At 42.8% G+C, this 19,452-nt stretch overlaps 1 protein-coding gene and 1 gene segment (V, D, J or C); one reads left to right on the forward strand and one right to left on the reverse strand.

The window, feature by feature from the left end:
- LOC146445116 (T cell receptor beta constant 2-like) overlaps window positions 1-19,452 on the forward strand; it is a 54,907-nt gene that overhangs the window by 15,663 nt on the left and 19,792 nt on the right.
- On the reverse strand, window positions 464-2,434 carry LOC146445118 (trypsin I-P38-like). Its single transcript, XM_085067775.1, has 3 exons — window positions 2,287-2,434; window positions 1,417-1,582; window positions 464-813 (listed from the first exon to the last, which is right to left on the reverse strand). The coding sequence occupies exons 1-3, from the start codon at window positions 2,324-2,326 to the stop codon at window positions 501-503; spliced, it is 519 nt and encodes a 172-aa protein (XP_084923901.1). The 5' UTR covers window positions 2,327-2,434; the 3' UTR covers window positions 464-500.

A 19,452-nucleotide genomic window follows, 5' to 3' on the forward strand; every position in this document is an offset into this window, starting at 1 on the left:
ATTGCTGAGTCTCTTTCAGAGCTCAGAGAAGATCTTAGCAGAAAAGCCAGTGCTGGACATGCTGTTCTAGCAGCCATCCTTCTTCCTCTCAACAGTAAGCACAGCATGGATTCCTTCTGTAGAGATGGAACAGATTCTACCCATGGGCCCACCATTCTACACTGCAGCCACCTTAACTTTACTGGTACCTGCAAATTCACCAGTTGGCAAGAGTGGAACCACTCTTGTGGCACATAGGCTGGAATAAACCTGAGCTTCAGCAAAACCATCTTAGATGTCTTAGATGTCATCAGTGGAACAGACCACCACTTGCCATGCACATCTCTGACCACTGGTGTAACAGAATGGATGTCTCTAGTAGGAATTCTAGATCCACAGTCCCAGATGTTGCCCTTATTCTCAGAGAACTGACAACTCTACTGGCATGAGTTGAATACACAACACAGCCCCTACGCCAACTCATTGCTCAAAAAAGCTGTCCCACAGCACTTCTCTGAGTTTTAGCCTGTCCTGGTGGGGGTTAAAGGTGAGGGGCTGTACATTCCCCCAGAGTACTCACAGCCACTGCTGAGTGTGTTGCCCCAGCCGGAGATCAGGCAGGTGGTGCCGGTGGCCACGCAGCTGGTAGGCAGAGGAATAGTCTGGACAGCCCTGTTGAGCTGGGCTGCGGTGGCCAGCTTGATGAGCATGATGTCATTGTCCAGGGTGTAGGCGCTGTAGCCAGAGTGGCGGATGACTTTAGCAGAGTTGATAAACTGCTGTGTGGATTCGGAGAGTTCCAGGTTGTGTTTGCCGAGCTGCACTTGGATGCGACTGGAAAAGAGAAAGCACAGCTTGGACTTTACTGCCACTGGCAGGTTGAGAGAAACCTCCCTGTCCCTGTGTGCACTCGCTCCAACATCACTGCTGCAGAAGCCCTCTGGGGCAGGTGATCTTTCCTGTCCTGCAGGAATCCACACTGGGGATCCACACTGAGATCTTGACCCACTCCCTGTACAGGTGGTGAATTTCTGCAGGTTTGTAAATACATGACAGTTGAATACACAGCAGTGCTTTATACAAATGTTCTGGGAAAAGGCAAACTGCCATAGCCTGACCTCATTCCTCTTCCTATTCTCCAGGGAGAATGCTTTAGCAAGATTCATGCAATTGATAAGAAATCACAGCCCAGACCTCATTGCTTGATTATCCCATTGTTGCTTTAGAAAGTGCTCTGCATTCACAGAATCACCTGCAGAAGTGTTAAACCCCTGAGGATGCCTCAGCATGGCTTCCTGAATGATCCATCCATCCCTTGGCTGTCTCTGGTCAGAACAGAGGCACTTCAGTATTTCTATCTCCTAGCTCAGAATTCCTGCTGGAATTGAATTGGAAGAAAGAAGTAGGCTTTAGAGGGATGTAATTCTTTCCACTCACGATTTGTAGCAGTGAGCAGCAGACACGACCCACTGGCTGCTGATGAGGGAACCTCCACAGAAGTGATATCCAGAATTCAGGGACACCTGGTAGGGCACAGAGTGCTCTGCACAGGTGTAGCCTCCCACAATCTTGTCGTCATCATCGGCAAAGGTGGGGAAGGCAACTGGGAGATAAGAAGTGCCACATGTCAGCACCTGACTGAAGGTAACCTGGTGCCCCATGGCTGCCTGTCTGAAGCCCCTCACTTGTCAGCTCCCCTTCTGTGCACACTCAGGGCAGCAGTGGTGGGCAAGTCTAAGGGACATCCATTTGCTTTACCCTCAGAGAAAGGGATCAGACTTACACTGGTGCCTCACATATCTGCAGCTGAAGCGCTGCTGGCTGCTCCCTGAGGGAGCATACTAACATGAAAATGCTCTTGATGGATTGGATCACAGGTGTGTCTTTCCCAGGATCCTGTCTACTGAAACAGTCAAGAGTGGACTGAGGGAAGAAGTCAAAGCAAGTGTGCAGTGATATTTCCCTGGAGCAGCCACCCAGGGTCCAAAATTTTGCAGCTGATTTAGGCCTTCCTGGGCCAGAACTATTCCCAGTGTACTCCTCAGTCCTGAAAGGGAAGGCAGCCTTTTTCTGAAGCTATGGCCACATCTCTATAGCTGGTCAGGAACCCCTGTGAAGGCATTCATTCCCCAAGCTGTGGCACAAGCAATTATGAACAGACAGAAGATGGAAATCACAGGGCTCTGCCTTCAAACGTGTGCAAGTGAAAATTGGACTTGGCTTTCCTACATTAGGCTACCTTGCAATTTTGCTCAGAAAATCAGCTTCCTATTAAATTACAGAGACAGAAATAAAAAAGATACTCACCAGCCACCCCAATAAAGCCGAGAAGCAGCAGGCACTTCATGGTCTTGATTCAACCTCAAGCCCAGACTGGTTGAATGGTAGTGGGAGCTGCTAGAAATACGGTTTTGGTAATGATCTTATCTCTAGTCCAAGGTTTTCTCCAGCCAAAAAGTACACAGTGGAAAATTTGAAGATCCAAATGTGGGCATTAACAGGCATTGGTAGAATGTACAAATAACATGCCCGTTAATCATAAACCTCTGCTAAGATATCTATTTTAAATTATTCCGGAGGGTAGCCTTCAATCTAAAAATACATTTTGGCTTTGGACGATGTGTAGTTGTTTGTCTGTCTCATTCTTTTACACAGCACCTATTAAGAACAACTCTCAAACCTCTTTCAGATTCCTCTGTGCTTTCTTAAAAATGTATACTTGTACCAGAAGTAGAGTATTGAAGGTAGTGGACAGAAAGATACAATGCATTTATCTGGGGGGGAAAAAAGCCAGCAAATGTAGTGGTTAACTTTGTTAAATTTATTTTAGCAAATTCCTTTTTCTTGAATAATGTTTTTAGTATATGTTTTATTATATGCAACACAATATTTTCCTAAATAAAATGCCTCAATTGTAATTTCAAGAGAGACAATAGAAAAACTATTCTGTGCCCCCCACTGCTTTCCAAATTAAATTCCAAATTAAATTTCCAAATTAGTTTGAATGTGGGAATGCTCAGCATCTTCCTTTTCTAATTTCCTTCTCCTAGCCTGTATTAAAATACCTGCCTAAGTACCAAACCATGTTTTTTATTCCTCTTTGGAATGTTCTACAAAGACTCATTTTTGCCTCACAAGAATTTCAGTATAATGCTGATGTTCATGAATGTAATGTAGATGAGCAATAATCCTGTGAACACAAATAGTGAGATCTTCTGAAATCCTTCTCTGCAAGAGTGGGGATTTCTGTCATGATGCAAAGTTTACTAAAGCTTAATGCTTTGCTGAATAATCATTTTCATTTTCCAAGCAGCTGCCAACTTCATCATGTTAGCTCCTGAAAGACTCAGGATGCTCTCCAGGGACGGTAAAGAGAAGCCATATATTTGGAGATGCTGGATTAGCATGAGAGACTAAATAGGAATACTCTTCCTGCTCCATGTCTTGAATAACTTTTTGTGGGCCCTGGAGGACTGATACATACAGTGTGACTGTCCAGATGGAAATTTTCCTTCATGTTAAAGTACAATTCCAATGCCGGGGACTCCTCCACGGGGCTGCATGAATTGGCCTTTAAACCAGTGCCAGTGCACAGCTTTCTTACAACCATGTTTTATCCTGTGAAAGAAAGAAGCTTCCTGTGGAAAAGGAAAATGTCTATAATATGGCTAAGGGTGTCAGAAATCACCAAAGCTGTCCGATTTCATCACAACTAAGCAGAGAAAGAAAAATTTCCAGTTTACAATAGTGTTTCATTTGATCTCTCTGTGGATTTCTAATTTCTTTGTCCAAAACATGCCATTGGCATAGAAAAAGAGTGATATTTTAGAACAATATTTTTCCTGATCTGCAGCTGTTTTATCCTATTAGGTTACCCTCAGGCTATGAAGGACTCCTTCCCTTTCCTTCTTTTCACGGGGTTTCCCATTTGCTTTAATATCCACACAAATCTTAGGTGAATTATAAACTGAGCATTTGAATCAGGAAGTTTGACCATACCTGCCTTTATCTTGGTACTTTTTATTGCTTTTCTTTGTTTAATCTACTCTGATCTTTAGCTTATAAATTATTCTTGACTGCACCATATAGGGCTGTCTGATAATCCCCAAGAAGAACATGATCTCTGAGGTTCCGTGTGTTACTTGCTTAAATCAGTAGGATTTAATCAGGACTCCTGACCTCTTCCCAGGCTAATGCCAAAGATCACAGCCAAAGATCTGCATCATAGTTCCTGTGGCTCTTGTGTTCCTAAGTCCTTGATGGCAGGTATCTAGTGAAGATACCTCACCCAAGTCCCTCTCATTCTCCTAACAGCCTCTCTGACACCCCTGCTAGAGTCTCCCACGAAGCCCCAAACTCCAGGGTGTGTGTCCTGTTCATGTGGCAAACTGATGTCAAATGAAGGCAAAATGGTGTTTCTGATTCAGGGGTCATCCACCAGACAGTCTCTGAGCAGCCCTTCAGGCCTTTCCATGAGAACTGTGAAGGATGAAGAGACCCCCTTTGAATAACAGGTGAAATTGGAACATCTTCTGATGACCCTCCTTCTTTTCTTTCTTTAGGTGACAAAATCCCTGTCTGAAATGTAAACTCCTCCTGCTCAATGCTGCTGAACATCCCACAGACCCATGGAAAGGTTTTTTACAGGATCCTTCAAAGTTTCTCATTTCATGCAATGATGCTGCAGTAGAAAGCTGGTGTTTCCAGGGGCACAGGAAGGGGGAGGACTGGTGACTGAAGGACAGCTGTGTCAGGTATTATCAAAGGACAAGCAATGCCAGCTTGTGTTTCTAGAACTCCATGTTCCCAATTCAAATATTTCAGTCAGCTGTATTGTCTTGCATGGGAGACAGGAGTTTTATGTAATTTTTTAGTTTGACAGGCTTTAAGATAGTTAGTTCCCCAAGACTTAGTCCCGTTCGCAAGATTCTTTGATATTTGGCTGATTTGTCTAAAAATACCGTTTATTAGACACAGAAAATAACAAACATACATAGAACAGATTGACACACATAAACACACAATGAATGCATAATTGCAACACTATAATAGCTGAAAATGCAATTATGGGGTAAAAGCTTGCTTGAACTATAAAAATAGTTAAAAATGCAAGAAATGCTTGCTTGAGCTAGCTGAAATGCAAGTTAAGAAATGCTTGCTTAATGCAGGTTAGAAAGGTACCTATAAGTTAGCCGGAATAATACAATCTAGGAAACTAATGATCTTACCAAATCCAATTTTGGAGCTGGAATACATTAATTTTCCTCACTCAATGCCAGGGAAGTAACCACAGGGCTGCGTCCAAACCCTGGGGAGAAGACTTTACTTCATGCTCCAATGTCCATGTAGAAAGCTTCTACCTTTCCAAGGTTTCATGGTGTTTTTTATAGGAAAAGAGTGTGTGTATTCGCGGTCACTGAAAATTCTTCACATTCTCTCAGTGTCTCACCTTGACTTTCAGATGCCAGGACTAGATAGCTAGGATTAAGTTATCAACTTAATCTGAGCCATTCATCTCTAGCCAGTGATCAGAGAGAGAGAGAGAGAAGGAGGAGGTGGGGCTGTCCTGCCACATGTATCATCACAGGACTCAGATAAAGGAAATATATTTGTCCTAGTTGCTACAAGAGCCTGGGAAAGAGAAAGCTGGTAAGACCGTGGGCTGACAGAGATAAAGCTTCCCAGGAGTATAAAACATGAAGTTTCTGAGCTTAGGCCTTTTACATCTGAGTCTTTGGTCTGATCCCTGTATGGGCAAATTAACTTATGAGTTGGACTTGATGATCCTTGTGGGTCCCTTCCAACTCAGAATATTCTGTGATCTCACAAAGCTTCGTGGTTGAGGCACCATTGCTCCTCTCGTCCAAAGCATCTCCTGCCTGTGAGGTGTTTCTGGACAGGCACACCTAGGATTGGGAACATCAATTCCTCAGTTACTGAGGGTGGGGAGAGTGTTTGTTGAAAGTCTGTGCATCCTGTAGTCTCTGCACCTTTAATTGATATTGAGAGACCGGCTGCTGGCTTACCATGTTCCTGTGCAGGAATCTTCAAAGTGCACCCTGGGGGTGTGCAAGACAATGCACTGAGGTGTGGGAAGGAAGCATTAAAACTTTAGTGTTATATGTATATAATTATCAGCTACTAAATGTCCATATAGTGGGGGTATGTATTTAAAAATACGTTACTGATAGGGGTATACAATGAAAAATTTTTGGAGATCACTGTTGTGCTACTGTCAAAAATACTTCACATGGGTTTTCTTACATTTTGCTATAACATCCAGGTTCCAACAGTGTCCAATTCTGCAGAGCCTTCGTGTCATCTCTGATTTCTTCACTATCCTGCAGTGGTTCAGGTTTTTGTTAATTTTTGGAGGTGAAAAGAAGGGAAATTATGACTTCTTTCAGAGTGCCTGAGCTGAGGAACTGGGAAGGAATTCTGAATGACTCTGGCCAGAGGCACTGAGGGTATAAAAATAAGAAAAGAGCATGGTACTAGGGAGAAGGTTAGGGAAATCCTAAGAAGAGGGGTCCCACATGGAGACAGATATGGATATAAAGGCTCAGCCTTTGAGGTGGGAAACCGACTGTGCCCCAGTAATCTTCAGCAAATGGCTGGACCAGAAAGTAAGTGCCTTGAAAAGACATAACAGATGTGGGACATCAGATTTGAAAGTATTTCTTTAATCCCCCTCATCCAACACATGATCTGCACAAGAACAGCCTGAAGAACCTTCCCTGGAGGGTCTGTGTACTCCAAGCCTGTATGAACTGGGCAACTACTGGGCAATTTGAACATCTCTAAACCTAGAAACAGACTCTTTGCTGTAAGAATATGGGATGGAGAGCTGGGGAAACAAAACAGAATCCAAAGAAGGACTAGGAAAAGTGTAAAGGTGGTGATGTGGAAAGTCAGATGGTCTGAAAAACTTGGGAAGAGGTTTAGAGGTGGCAGCCAGTGAGGCTGGCACAGTGAAATAGAATGGATGGTAAGAGGAACTTTCACCAAACAAGCAGACAAGCTGCTTCCATTAGATACAGAATTAGACTGGACTGGTTGGGGATGAGAGGTGTGAAAGTAGCAGCATGTGTCTGGCTGGGCAAGGGATCTGTGCTTTGTGATGACAAGTCTGAGGAGGAAGGATTTCTCTAAGAATTGTCTGCAAAGAGCTGGCCCCAGAGAAACTTCCTGTACTGGTGTAGGCTACTGAAAGGAACTGGCCTGAGATGCCTTAAATCCATTAAGACTAAAGAGCTATCTGATGCTTACAGCCACCACTGACTTGGATACAGTCTTAGTCCAGACCATAAGCACTAAGCCTACATGTAGGTCTGAAAAAGGGTTGTCAGTGCCTTCTTCACATTGCAACAGGCATTTTTCTCAATCATTTGGGACAGGGAAGCCAACCTTTGCCTGATGCTCTGTTTCATGACATTAGTTTCCAAATCCAGCACAAACCTCTGCTAAGCCAGCACTTACTGTTCCCATTTTATGTGAGACACTGTTCAGTAGGAATCTTTTCCTTATTCCTTTGGTTCTCTTCCATGCGGGCAGCATACCTCAGCCCTTTCCTTACTGTCATTACTCTTATATGGTCTCTTTTTCCCTTAGGGAGGAAATCTCACTGTTTTCCCCAAAGCTCACTGTTAGGCTGGGCTGATGGAGGGGAAGCTGCCATAGCTCCAGACCCCATGGCCTAGCTGATAGTAAGAATGAGAATGTCTCCCCAGCTGACATACAGATAAATACAAAGCATGCATACATGTATACACAGCTGGACACACCAATGAACATATGTGCATCCACAGAAACAGCACTAATGGCCTCATCTTTTGTCCCTTTCTGGCTGGGGGTTCACAGTGGGAAATAAGGGTTCCAGATAAGGGTTCAATAGTGGGAAATATATGTATACACTTGTACAGTGTGCAACCTTTCTGTAAGTTTCTGTACTTAGACACTGAGTCCAGTGGCCGTGAGAAGATCCCAATCAGCACATGAGCCCCCAAGTCCTGCAGCCCCACTCCCATTGTCAGTATGTCCACACACACACCCCTCTCACACAGCTCCTTCTCCAAGAAATGCATGGTACTCCCCTGCTCCCTCTGGCTGCCACCTCTCACTGTTCTCGCCATTAGAGACCCACACCTGGAGCCCAGGTTGCCTCACTTAATTGGCAGTAGTCTGGCTTCACGTTCACTTTTGATCATACACTCACACACCCTCCCTCATCCCAGCTGGCAGCATGACAAACAAACACATGGCCCCTCTTTCCTGTAGCCCTACTCCAGTGTCTGCTGCTTAAGTTCACTCACTCAGCTCTGTCCAGCTGCTGTTGCCTGTAGTTTGACTCCAGTTCCTGGTACTTCAATGTCCAAACACAAAACACATGCACACAGTTCCTCCCTCAGGTAAATACTTAGAAATGGAATGTAGTAAGACATGGATACACTGAGCTAAGTCAGTACAAAGCACAGCCAGACAAGCATACTCACCAGCATCCTGTTTACCTGTGAGGTGACTCCTTTTAAAACTGTATTCCGTCACTTTTCTGCATCTATTCTTCCCCAAATACAGTAGTTCAGGGTCTTATTTGGGAAGCTTAACTATATCTGCCTTTATCTTGGTACTTTTTTGTTTTCCCTTGTTTCACCTTTAATTTCAAAGATAGTAGACTGAAAGAATTAGACATTTTGAACTGGAAAATGAAAGGGCTGTCAATTTAGCTACTTTTCAAAAGGCAGTAACGTATCATGCAATTCCCAAGAGACACACTAGAGGTCCCGAGTTACATCTTCCAGATATTCCTTCTTTTGGAAAGTCTGCAATCATCTTTTGTTTCCTGAGACAGAAAAGTTATTCTCAATAAAAATCTTCATCCGAATGAGTAATAAATTTTAACATATGTAATTAGAGAAGAAAGTGTAGCCCAACTGCACTGAAATGATTTTGCCTTGTCTCAGAGTCCTTACGCAGCATAATCTTAGAATTAATTCTCACAGTCTCCACAACCTGTGTCATTTCCCATCGTGTTTCTGAAACAGTTTCTGCATCCAGGACTTAAGGTTTGACTGGAAAAAAAGGTTTTTGACAGATTTGGCATGGCAGACAATAATCAACTTTAAAATCCTGTACTGTTTCCATGCAAGACCTATGCATTTTGGGACATTCATCAAAGCAGCAGTGTCCTGTGGAACTGTCTCAACAGGGTCCATGGATGTGTCTAAAGATGTCCCATCCCAGCAGTAAGGTGAAAGGGCAAAATGTCAATAAAATCAAATGAAGAACAAGTAAAATCAAAACAACCCTTCCATAAAAAGAAGAAAAGTTTATGAGGAGTGAAAGCTAAAACTATGCATCAAAGGATAATCGGTGTTGAAACACAAAATAATCTGGAAGGATATTAAATGTGTTCAAATGTATTTGCTAATTGATGTATTGACATTGAAAACAGCATAAAAATTCAAAGAAAAATGTAAAAGTTTTGAAAGTTAGTTAAAAAACCAAAAAGGTACGTATCACATGCAATTCCTTGACAAGTCACTGAAATGGTAAAAGCCTCTGCTTCTCAGATGCAAAGTGCCCCTGATGCTGGACATCATACAAACTTTTATACATCATATAAAATGCATTTTCTTTCATGACTGCTATAGCTTCTGTTAGATTTTAGGATTTTTTCCTTTTTTTTCTTTTCCTCTTTCTCCCAGAGAATTTTTTTCTCCCATTTGTCGCCTAAGAGATGAGAATGATGGGTACTTAAGAGAGACAGAAGATGGGGAGAAGCTGGGAAGGGGTGCATTTTGCTAACATCTCTTAGCTGGGGGGCTTTCTCAGGGGAAGTGCAGAAAGATACTGTGAGACTTGGCTGGGGGCCAGGGCTGGACTCAGCCCTTGCTCTTGCCCTCGAGGATGGGAATCCCTCATTAGAAGCATAATTGGTGAGGTAATCCCTCCCCAGTTCAACCCTTTTTTGAATTCCCCCTCCTCTAGATAGAGACTAAACTCTGTTTTTGAAAATGTGTCTCAAAGAGCTGGCTTCAACCTTGGCTCCCAGAAAGAAACAAGATAGAATAGGAGCCTCAGACCCCCAGCTTGGAACCTTTGGAATGTGTTTTGTCTTTCTGCCTATCAGGTAGGGTAAGGAAAAGTACTGGAGATAGCTATAAACACAATAACAGGCTACAGAGCTACAAATATATGTGTAAAGAACAGAGAACAGAGAACATATATAAAAGAAAAAAGGAAGAAAAAGAAAAATTCAGCGTCTTTGGGAAGCCCTTTTGTCTCTCTGGCCACCCGAGCTGCCATTGCCACGTGGAGGGATGGCTGAGCTCATGCCACAGCGCCCCCTGCAGCGGCGGGGGACTCATAGCAACGGCCCTGCCCACTGGGAGCCAACAGCGCCCCTGCTGGCAGAGACCATAACTGCACCAAAGGGGAAAGTGCCTGGCAGCCCTGAGAAGGCTGTTACTGGGCTTCTGGTTTTGTTTGTTGTTGCTGCCATTGTTGTTTGTTTGTCTTGTTTTATATATATATATGTATATATATATAAAGTAAAAGCATATATAGATAGTAAAAGTACATATATATATATATATATACACTATTTATATATATATATGTATATACACTGATATATATATATATCAGTAAAGAACTGTTATTCCTGAAAGTCCCATGATTTCAAAGTTATAATAATTTTGAGGCAAGGGGATCATATTTTGCATCCCAGGAAGGTTCCCGCCTTCCTTGTCAGACACCTGTCTTTTAAACCAAGGCAGCTTCTCAGGTAATTTCAGTTAACTCCTTCAAAAAAGCAGGATTTAAAAAGCAAGACAGAACCACTGTTCTGAATCCTGGAGGATTCAGGAACTCAGCCTTAGGCCCAAAAAAAGCACAATATTGCCAGGCTCACAGACAGAATGTACCTTTTATATAAATGTATAGAGGCCAAGGGAAGATAAATCTTTCTAGAGCGTCACACAAATATGGGAGAGGGGATAACAAAAAAATGTGAAGAAAAAGCGAAAACTTCAGAAGTATGCCTCAGTTTTTGGAAGATGCAATATCAGGATTATATCAGGTCACTGGAATTATATGTGTGTGTTTCATTAAAAGTATTAGGGAGAAAAGAAGCAGCTGCAATTATATAAGCTTTTTGAATCTTCCTTGTTCAGAAAAGAATGGAGAGTGGCATAGGTTCTTTATATAGAACTGTACAGAATAGAACAGAATACATTCTATATATAGATTAGGCTAACTAGGAGGTATCTGGCAGACTAGGAAAAAACAGAGTTCATGAGGTTTATGTTTAACTACAGTTTCTGCTTTCAGAAAAAAATGGCTGGCAGAGATGTCTTGTTTTTTGTAAAAGTGAATTAGAGCTCCCAGGAAGATTAAACACTAGGGAATATGCACCCCTGCATGGAAAACCAAAGAAATTAACATATGATTAAACATGATTTTTGTGTCTTCCCTATCTTGATCAGTCATCTTCACTTCTGACTAACAAGTTCCGAGTTGTGAGATACCATGATGCAGATCTTAAGAACAACTCTTCAGAATGAGACAATACATGTGTACATTTAGTGGAAATCCTTCTGCAAAGATGGCCCAAGTTATATCCATTGATGTAAATGAGTCAAAAAAAATGATTTATGAAGCCACAGTTCCCAGGTTCCTTTTCTGGCTTCCAAAATCCAGACCTTCTTAATGATGGAATGACAGACAGCACAACATTCAGCCAGCAACATACTGGTCTGCAAGACATTCCACATTTGTGTCAGGAGCTCAGAACACTGCCTGCCTTGAGGAAAGCTAAAGCAGAATTTGGAGCCACAGGGATACTTAGCTTTGCTTTTAATGGCTCACCAAAGAAAGTATCAAAGCTGGACAGTCTCTTCTCTCTTCTCTGCCAGAGTTTGACATACAAATCAGAGGTAGGGGAGGGGCATCATTGTCTCCTAGCTCTTACCTCCCAGTGAGTGTCCTGGGGCAGCTGAAGGGCCATGCTGGCTGTTTTGCTTGCTCTTTTACCTGGTGAGAGACAACAGATGTGTCTGCAGCATGGCTCCCATCCAGGCTATGCAGGGCTAATGTTAGGTAGAGGATCCCTTTGGCCATTATCTGTACTCCTACTCCTCACTCTCTGGTTATCTTTTACTGATGCAGGTGTTGGGGTCGAATTCGTCATTTCACAGTCACCAGACGAAATCCTTCAGAGAGCTGGAGGCTCTGTGAACATCTCCTGCTACCAGAATTATAGTGGTCTTGGCTATATATTCTTGTACCAGCAGACTCCAGTTAATGGTTTGAAGCTAATCGTCAGTAGTACTTCATGGAGCCATAACTCGTATGAGGATGGTTACAGTGAGGCTAAGTTTAAAGTAAACAGAGAGAGTAATTATGACGCTCTGATGATAATCAAGAATGTGACACCCAAGGATGAAGCCACGTATTTCTGTGCTACGAGTGATCACACGGTAGAGCGAGGGGGTTGAGCACTGAGATAAAATCCCCACCTTGCCTGAGTGAGAGATGGAGTCTTTGAAAAATGTGAGACAGTCAGGAGAGAGGCAGAGGAAGAGCAGAAAAAGAGGAGGAAGAAGTCGTGGGAATAGACCCCGGATATTGTGAAAAGGGAGGGAGACAGCAGTGAAGCAGCCTCTGTCTTTGAAAACAAAGAGCCTTCAGAAATACAAACCCATAGATCAACATTAAGAATTGAGGCACTGTTGATGTGGTTAGTTAAAGGCAGCAGATAATTCTGAAGATTCATGCTACAGCAGCACAATCATGTTCTGGGCCACTAGTTCCCCACAGATACCTCCATAGCACCAGGAAAGGAGTACAAAGCAGCTGGAGAATTCAAAGTTCTTCCACATAGTCATGATCCACACAGAACTGGGGTGCCCAATGAGAGATTGATTGGTGTGGTGGAAGAGCTCAGACCCTTATTATGGACATAGAAGGATGGCACCAGTACCAGTGGGGGAAAACATAGACCAGGGACCTGGCATACCTCCCCCTGTGGAAGGGACAGTCCTTTGGTGTCTTTACCAGCAACAGTGTGCACTGCAGCAATTTATTCACCTGCTTCACACACTGCTTAATTGCAGCATCCCTTTCTTCCCTGCCACAGAAATCCATACAGCTCTGAGCTGGACCCAGGCATCCCTTCATGGCAAAACCTCATAGGCAGAGCAAAGAAACCACAAAGAGCTGCTGTTACTTGTGAGGAACAACTGAAGGCAGAAATTTCCTCCCATTATGCCTTTGTCTCCATTGCTTGCAGAGGTGAACTTTTGATGAACTAACTGCTCTTGTGTGATGGACCTGGGAAAGCTGAGGGCAGGGTATTATTAGGGTTCCCTCACCTGCCATTGCCTGCTCATGCTCCTGGTTTGGTTGCATAACCTAGGAATTACCTTTTCTCTAGAGGAAGGCAAATAGCACATAAAAGAGCAAAAGGTGTTTTTAAGAAAGTATGGCAAACATCTGTGTATTTTGGGCTTCTGTTTTTAGGCTGTGGCCCTGACAGTCTCCATACCGACCACTGAGCAGGAACTGATCATCTCATATGCTCACGTGGAGGACATGGCATACAAAGCACTTGGCTACCACAGGTAGCAAATGCATTGTGCTGCTCCATGATATGGCAAAGCTGGATATGCTGAAGTGACACACACTGTGTGATTACAGCAAGAAAAGGAGTGGGAGGTGATAAGAATAGCTGATGAGAGCAAGGAGTAGGAATCAGCTGGGAGCATGCCCTGTAAAAGATCCATGTCACCGACATTGCTGGGAGACTTCTGCACTGCCAGGATGGATCACTCAGTTTCAGGCCAGGATCCAAGTCTCCTGATCAACCATGCTACAGAAATGTAGCTCTGCTCTGAAAGAAAGTAAATTGTTCTGGGCTAGGGAAATCCAGACATGTGCCACCCTTGTAGACAATATTCTCCTGACTTCAGGGACTGCTCAGACGCAAACGTAACACACCAGCCGTTCACGCAAGGAGCACTCATCTGCTCCTCAGAACACCCTCAGATCCATGATTTGCTCCTGTTCATGTCAGGCTACAGACAAACAGTAGGAAAGTGTTGTCTCTCACGAGACATACGAGTTCCTTATTCTCTTCAGCCTCTGATCTTTTTGTAGAGATCATCTTTGTGAAACACTTTCATGCTGTTGCTGGCTGGAATTATTACTGCTGATCCAAATGCCCTGTAATTTTTCAGGAAAACTAGTTCATGCTGGAATCATTAAGGAATGTAAATACTATTCTGGCGACTTTGGGGTGATTTTTTTTACTTGTTTGCTTGTTTTGAATTCTGTTTAGTAAATTAGCTGTTCCTGAAAATCATGTTATAGTCCTAGCTCAGACCTTTTTCATAGGCACTTCAAACCGCCTTTTCAGCTCTGGATATATGACAGAGGAGGAATTCTTTGTATTTCTCAACTCCTGAGCATTTTTAGTTTAGAGTGGCAAATGCAATTTTAAGGCCTTGTGATAACAAACTTATCAGTCACCTTCACCACACATCAATTTAATGAGATCGCTATTGAGTGCTCGCAGCTGTTGGGTTTCCAAGTGGCAATAGCAAACACAGATATCTCTAGGTTCATTGCCCTCTTGAATTCTGTGGTTACAGGACCCTCTTCCAGCTTTAAGGGATATTTTTCTCCTATGCAGTGCTTTCTTTGGCCATAAGTGGCTCAGGAGAAAAGGCAACTATTTTAAGAAGTTTCCCATTAAACAGCTACTCTCCTTTTTGTCCAATTCCTTGTCCTCATATTTATTCAGGTCATTAACCACATTCTTCCTTCCACCCTCTTATCTTTTCAGTGCACAGGTATGCCCTTAAAAAGAAAAATGTGAGAAAAACAGAAAAGAGAGAAAGAGAAAAACTCAGAAGTATGCCTGAGAAAAGCTCAGATGTATGGAAGATGAAATATCTGGATTACTGAAGGTCATTGGAATTATATGTGTGTGTTTCATTAAAGGTACTCAGGAGAAAAGAAGCAGTTGCAGTGACAATTCTGAATCTTCCTTTTTCAGAAAAGAATGGAGAGTGGCATAGGTTCTATACACACAGAACTGTACAGAATAAAATAGAATACATTCTATATATAGATTAGGCTAACTAGGAGGTATCTGGCAGGCTGGGAAAAAACAGAGTGTTCATGAGGTTTATGTTTAACTACAGTTTCTGCTTTCAGAAAAAAATGGCTGGCAGAGATGTCTTGTTTTTTGTAAAAGTGAATTAGAGCTCCCAGGAAGATTAAACACTAGGGAATATGCACCCCTGCATGGAAAACCAAAGAAATTAACATATGATTAAACATGATTTTTGTGTCTTCCCTATCTTGATCAGTCATCTTCACTTCTGACTAACAAGTTCCGAGTTGTGAGATACCATGATGCAGATCTTAAGAACAACTCTTCAGAATGAGACAATACATGTGTACATTTAGTGGAAATCCTTCTGCAAAGATGGCCCAAGTTATATCCATTGATGTAAATGAGTCAAAAAAAAATGATTTATGAAGCCACAGTTCCCAGGTTCCTTTTCTGGCTTCCAAAATCCAGACCTTCTTAATGATGGAATGACAGACAGCACAACATTCAGCCAGCAACTTACTGGTCTGCAAGACATTCCACATTTGTGTCAGGAGCTCAGAACACTGCCTGCCTTGTGGAAAGCTAAAGCAGAACTCGGAGCCACATGAATACTTAGCTTTGCTTTTAATGGCTCACCAAAGAAAGTATCAAAGCTGGACAGTCCCTTCTCTCTTCTCTGCTGGAGCTTGACAGACAAATCAGAGGTAGGGGAGGAGCATCATTGTCTCCTAGCTCTTACCTCCCAGTGAGCAGGAGCACAGTGTCCTGGGGCAGCTGAAGGGCCATGCTGGCTGTTTTGCTTGCTCTTTTACCTGGTGAGAGACAACAGATGTGTCTGTAGCATGGCTCCCATCCAGGCTGTGCAGGGCTAATGTTAGGTAGAGGATCCCTTTGGCCATTATCTGTACTCCTACTCCTCACTCTCTCTTGTTATCTCTTACTAATGCAGGTGTTGGCATCACAGCCTGGGTTTCACAGTCACCAGATGAAATCCTTCAGAGAACTGGAGGCTCTGTGATCATCTCCTGCTATCAGAATTATAGTAGTCTTGGCTACATGTTCTTGTACCAGCAGACTCCAATAAATGGTTTGAAGTTAATCGTCAGCAGTACTACATGGAGTGAGAGCTCGTATGAGGATGGTTACAGTGAGGCTAAGTTAGAAGTAAACAGAAAGGATATTGATTACACTCTGATGACAATCAAGAATGTGATGCCCAAGGATGAAGCCACGTATTTCTGTGCTGCGAGTGATCACACGGTAGAGCGAGGGGGTTGAGCACTGAGATAAAATCCCCACCTTGCCTGAGTGAGAGATGGAGTCTTTGAAAACTGTGAGACAGTCAGGAGAGAGGCAGAGGAAGAGCAGAAAAAAGAGGAGGAAGAAGTCGTGGGAATAGACCCAGGACATTTTGAAGGGGAGGGAGACAGAGCAGTGCAGCAGCCTCTGTCTTAGAAGACAAGTTTTTTATCAGTTTCCTCCTTCTACTGTCATATCTTTTCAGTGCAGGGATATGACCTGCTAAAGGGCTGTTGCTTCACTTTAGGGGTTTGTGGTCAAAAGCACTGAATGTTCATGAAGATGCTTCCTAGTGTCTCTGAAACAAATCTGTAAAAGTCGGGGAGTGCCTGCTTCTTTGTAGCTGCATATTCTGTAAACTCCAAAGAATCCAGGACTGGTATAACTGATGCAATCTCTGCTTTCCTGTGAATATCTCCCACTAAAAGGATCTTATTCTTAGAAAATATGTCCCTGCATGTTTCTTCCTTTCATATTCTTGTCTTTCCTTGTCTGAAGTTTTGTGTAACATATCCTCTGAAGTCCATAAAGCCTCCTATGAAAGACTTGGAAATAAAAATCAAGGATTTGTCTCCCCTTTGTTTTCTCACTCACATTTATTTGAATTCATGGCCTGCAAGGCCTTTCCTTTTGACAAGTTCTAAAGGAACATTAAGGTGGGACAAGACTGGTCTCTGCTGGCACGTCTTGGAAATTACCTTTTGAACATGACCTGAGAAGCTGATAGCACCACGTACTCCTTCAAACCTAAAAGGTGTTTTCCCTCTTTTTAAATGAAAGACACATCATGGAAAAGTCTGTTAGTGACAGTAAGGACACTAATGAAGCTCTAGACTGGAGAGGAAGGCAGCATAATCTTAAATTAATTTTAGTAAAATGTGTTAAGACCCTGAATAAGTAGAGTTGAGATCAGAGGCAGACTCAGACAAAGGCAGGAAAATAATATTCCACTATTACTTTTATTATTTAGGCAGTGACAGAAAAAAAATCCTAAATTTATTTTTTAAAATAATTCAATATATACAAACCAATTTTCTGTATAAACAGACTTAAGCAACCAGTTTCCTGTTGTAGGAGAGTGGACAGCCTAGGGGCATTCCGAGATGACCTGTCTCATACCTTGTGTTCTGTAGTCCTATCTCTTGATCCTAAATGTTTCAGCTTAGTCTATGCTTCTCATTCCCTTTTTTGGGACACTAACAGCTCTTCCCAGCTAAACAGGCTGTATCAGAAATTATGGGTTCTTCTGTGATTTCTGAAAACAACAGAAAATAATTTGGGATTTTTCTAGTGGAATAACCTTGTTTTAAAGGATTTTGTCCTGTGATTTGCAGTCTATTTTTTCTATCAAGACAGACTCAAATGAAGACTTTAAAGAGCAATATGAACAACATATTGACTGCAGGAACTTGGTTAGGTTGGTAACTATGAATTGACACTTTGTGTGAGAAGAGAAGGCCAGTTATGTGTAAGAGAGGGAGATAAAAGTAGACTGTTACCTGTCCCTATCAGTTCCCAACCCTTCAGACAGTCTGCAGAAAGATGGCTCACTCACTCTCAATCAAGACCAAGCTACAGATAAAATCACCAGTAGTAGTAAGCAAATTACTCTCATTGCAAACCATTTACTGTGGGCTTGAAGTTTGTTTGTCATCCTGGGGGGAGAAAAAAGAGTGGAAAGAAAAGCAGCACAGAGGGTGCCATGATGCTACCAAGTGAAAAAGTAACTGCATTGAAACCAAATCAGTAACAGAAAACAAAGTGTTACTTTTTGACTATAAGAAAAAAATGTTGGGATTATAAATTGAGGGATAATGGATACACTAAGAGGTAATTGGACTATCACATAGAATGAGCAATGGCAGAGGAAGGATGTGGTCTGTGGTTCTGTCATGGTTTATCCCCAGCCAGAACCAAGCCCCACACAGCTGCTCACTCACTCACACCCCACCAGCAGGACTGGGGCAAGAATCGGAAAAGCACAAGTGAAAAAAATCATGGCTTGAGATGAAGACAGTTTAAGAGGGAAAGCAAAAACTGTGCACACAAGCAAAGCAAAAGAAGGAAATAATTCCCCACTTCCCATGGGCTGGCAGGCATTCAACATTCCAATCACAGCAGGGCCCCATCACACATGACGTGACTCGGGAAGACAAACACCATGACTCCAAATGTCCCTCTCTTCCTTATTCTTCCCCTTCTTGCCCCCTTTATATACTGAGCATGATGCCATAGGATATGGAATGTCCCTTGGATCAGTTGGGATCAGCTGTCCCTGCTGCCCCTCCCAAGTTCCCATGCACCACCAGCCTCATTGCCAGCATGGTGCTATGAGAAGCAGAAAAGACCTTCTAAGCACTGCTCAGCAAAAATAAAAATATTTTTATCTGCTCAACACTGCCAACACTGGTCCAAAACACAGCCGCACCATAGACACTGTGAAGGAAATTAACTCTACCACAGTCCAAACCAGCACAGCAATTGCTCCTGGTTACCAAAAACAGGGGGTGGAGTCATGGGTGGGATTGTTTTTGTACGAGGTTATATCATTGTGGGGACAGGGGATCCACGATGATACATTCTGCAGGAAGCCTTTACAAAAACCCGTAAGTGCAGCTGCAGAACATTCTGCAGCAGAGCAGCTGTGCTCTGCCTTGGTTTCTCTTAACAGACCTTCTGTGCTGGGACTTACTCTCATCATCTGAGAACTGAGCCTGCCATCTCTGGGAAGCAAGCTAGGAAATTCTGAGATATTGAAATTAATTTTCAGCTAACCAAACTCACTTGCAGGTGCATCTAAAGCCTATCAGAGCATGCAAGGCTGGAATTAGTATTTTTTCCTGATGCATTGATGTTTGCAACAGACAACAAAATGGCTCTTTCTTAATGTGATCCAAGTGCCAGAAAAAGAATTCTGACATGTAGCAGGTATCTCTCAGAGGCACTACATAAAATGTGTTGGGATTTTCTCTCTTAAATAAGCCTCCAATACCTGCTGAATGACTCTTTCTTGTGAGAACAAAGGGTGTCTCTAATCCTTCTGCCCACTGTCT

This window comes from Lichenostomus cassidix, chromosome 1, assembly GCF_008360975.1.
Source record: "Lichenostomus cassidix isolate B80296 chromosome 1, HeHo_3.0, whole genome shotgun sequence".
Lineage (NCBI taxonomy): Eukaryota > Metazoa > Chordata > Aves > Passeriformes > Meliphagidae > Lichenostomus > Lichenostomus cassidix.

Excerpts from the sequence above, each read along its gene's own strand:
- LOC146445118 (XM_085067775.1), bottom strand. The coding sequence starts at position 2,326 with ATGAAGTGCCTGCTGCTTCTCGGCTTTATTGGGGTGGCTG. Across the intron at positions 1,583-2,286 it reads CGGCTTTATTGGGGTGGCTG|TTGCCTTCCCCACCTTTGCC; the intron begins GTGAGTATCTTT and ends CTTATCTCCCAG. Across the intron at positions 814-1,416 it reads GCTGCTCACTGCTACAAATC|TCGCATCCAAGTGCAGCTCG; the intron begins GTGAGTGGAAAG and ends TCTCTTTTCCAG.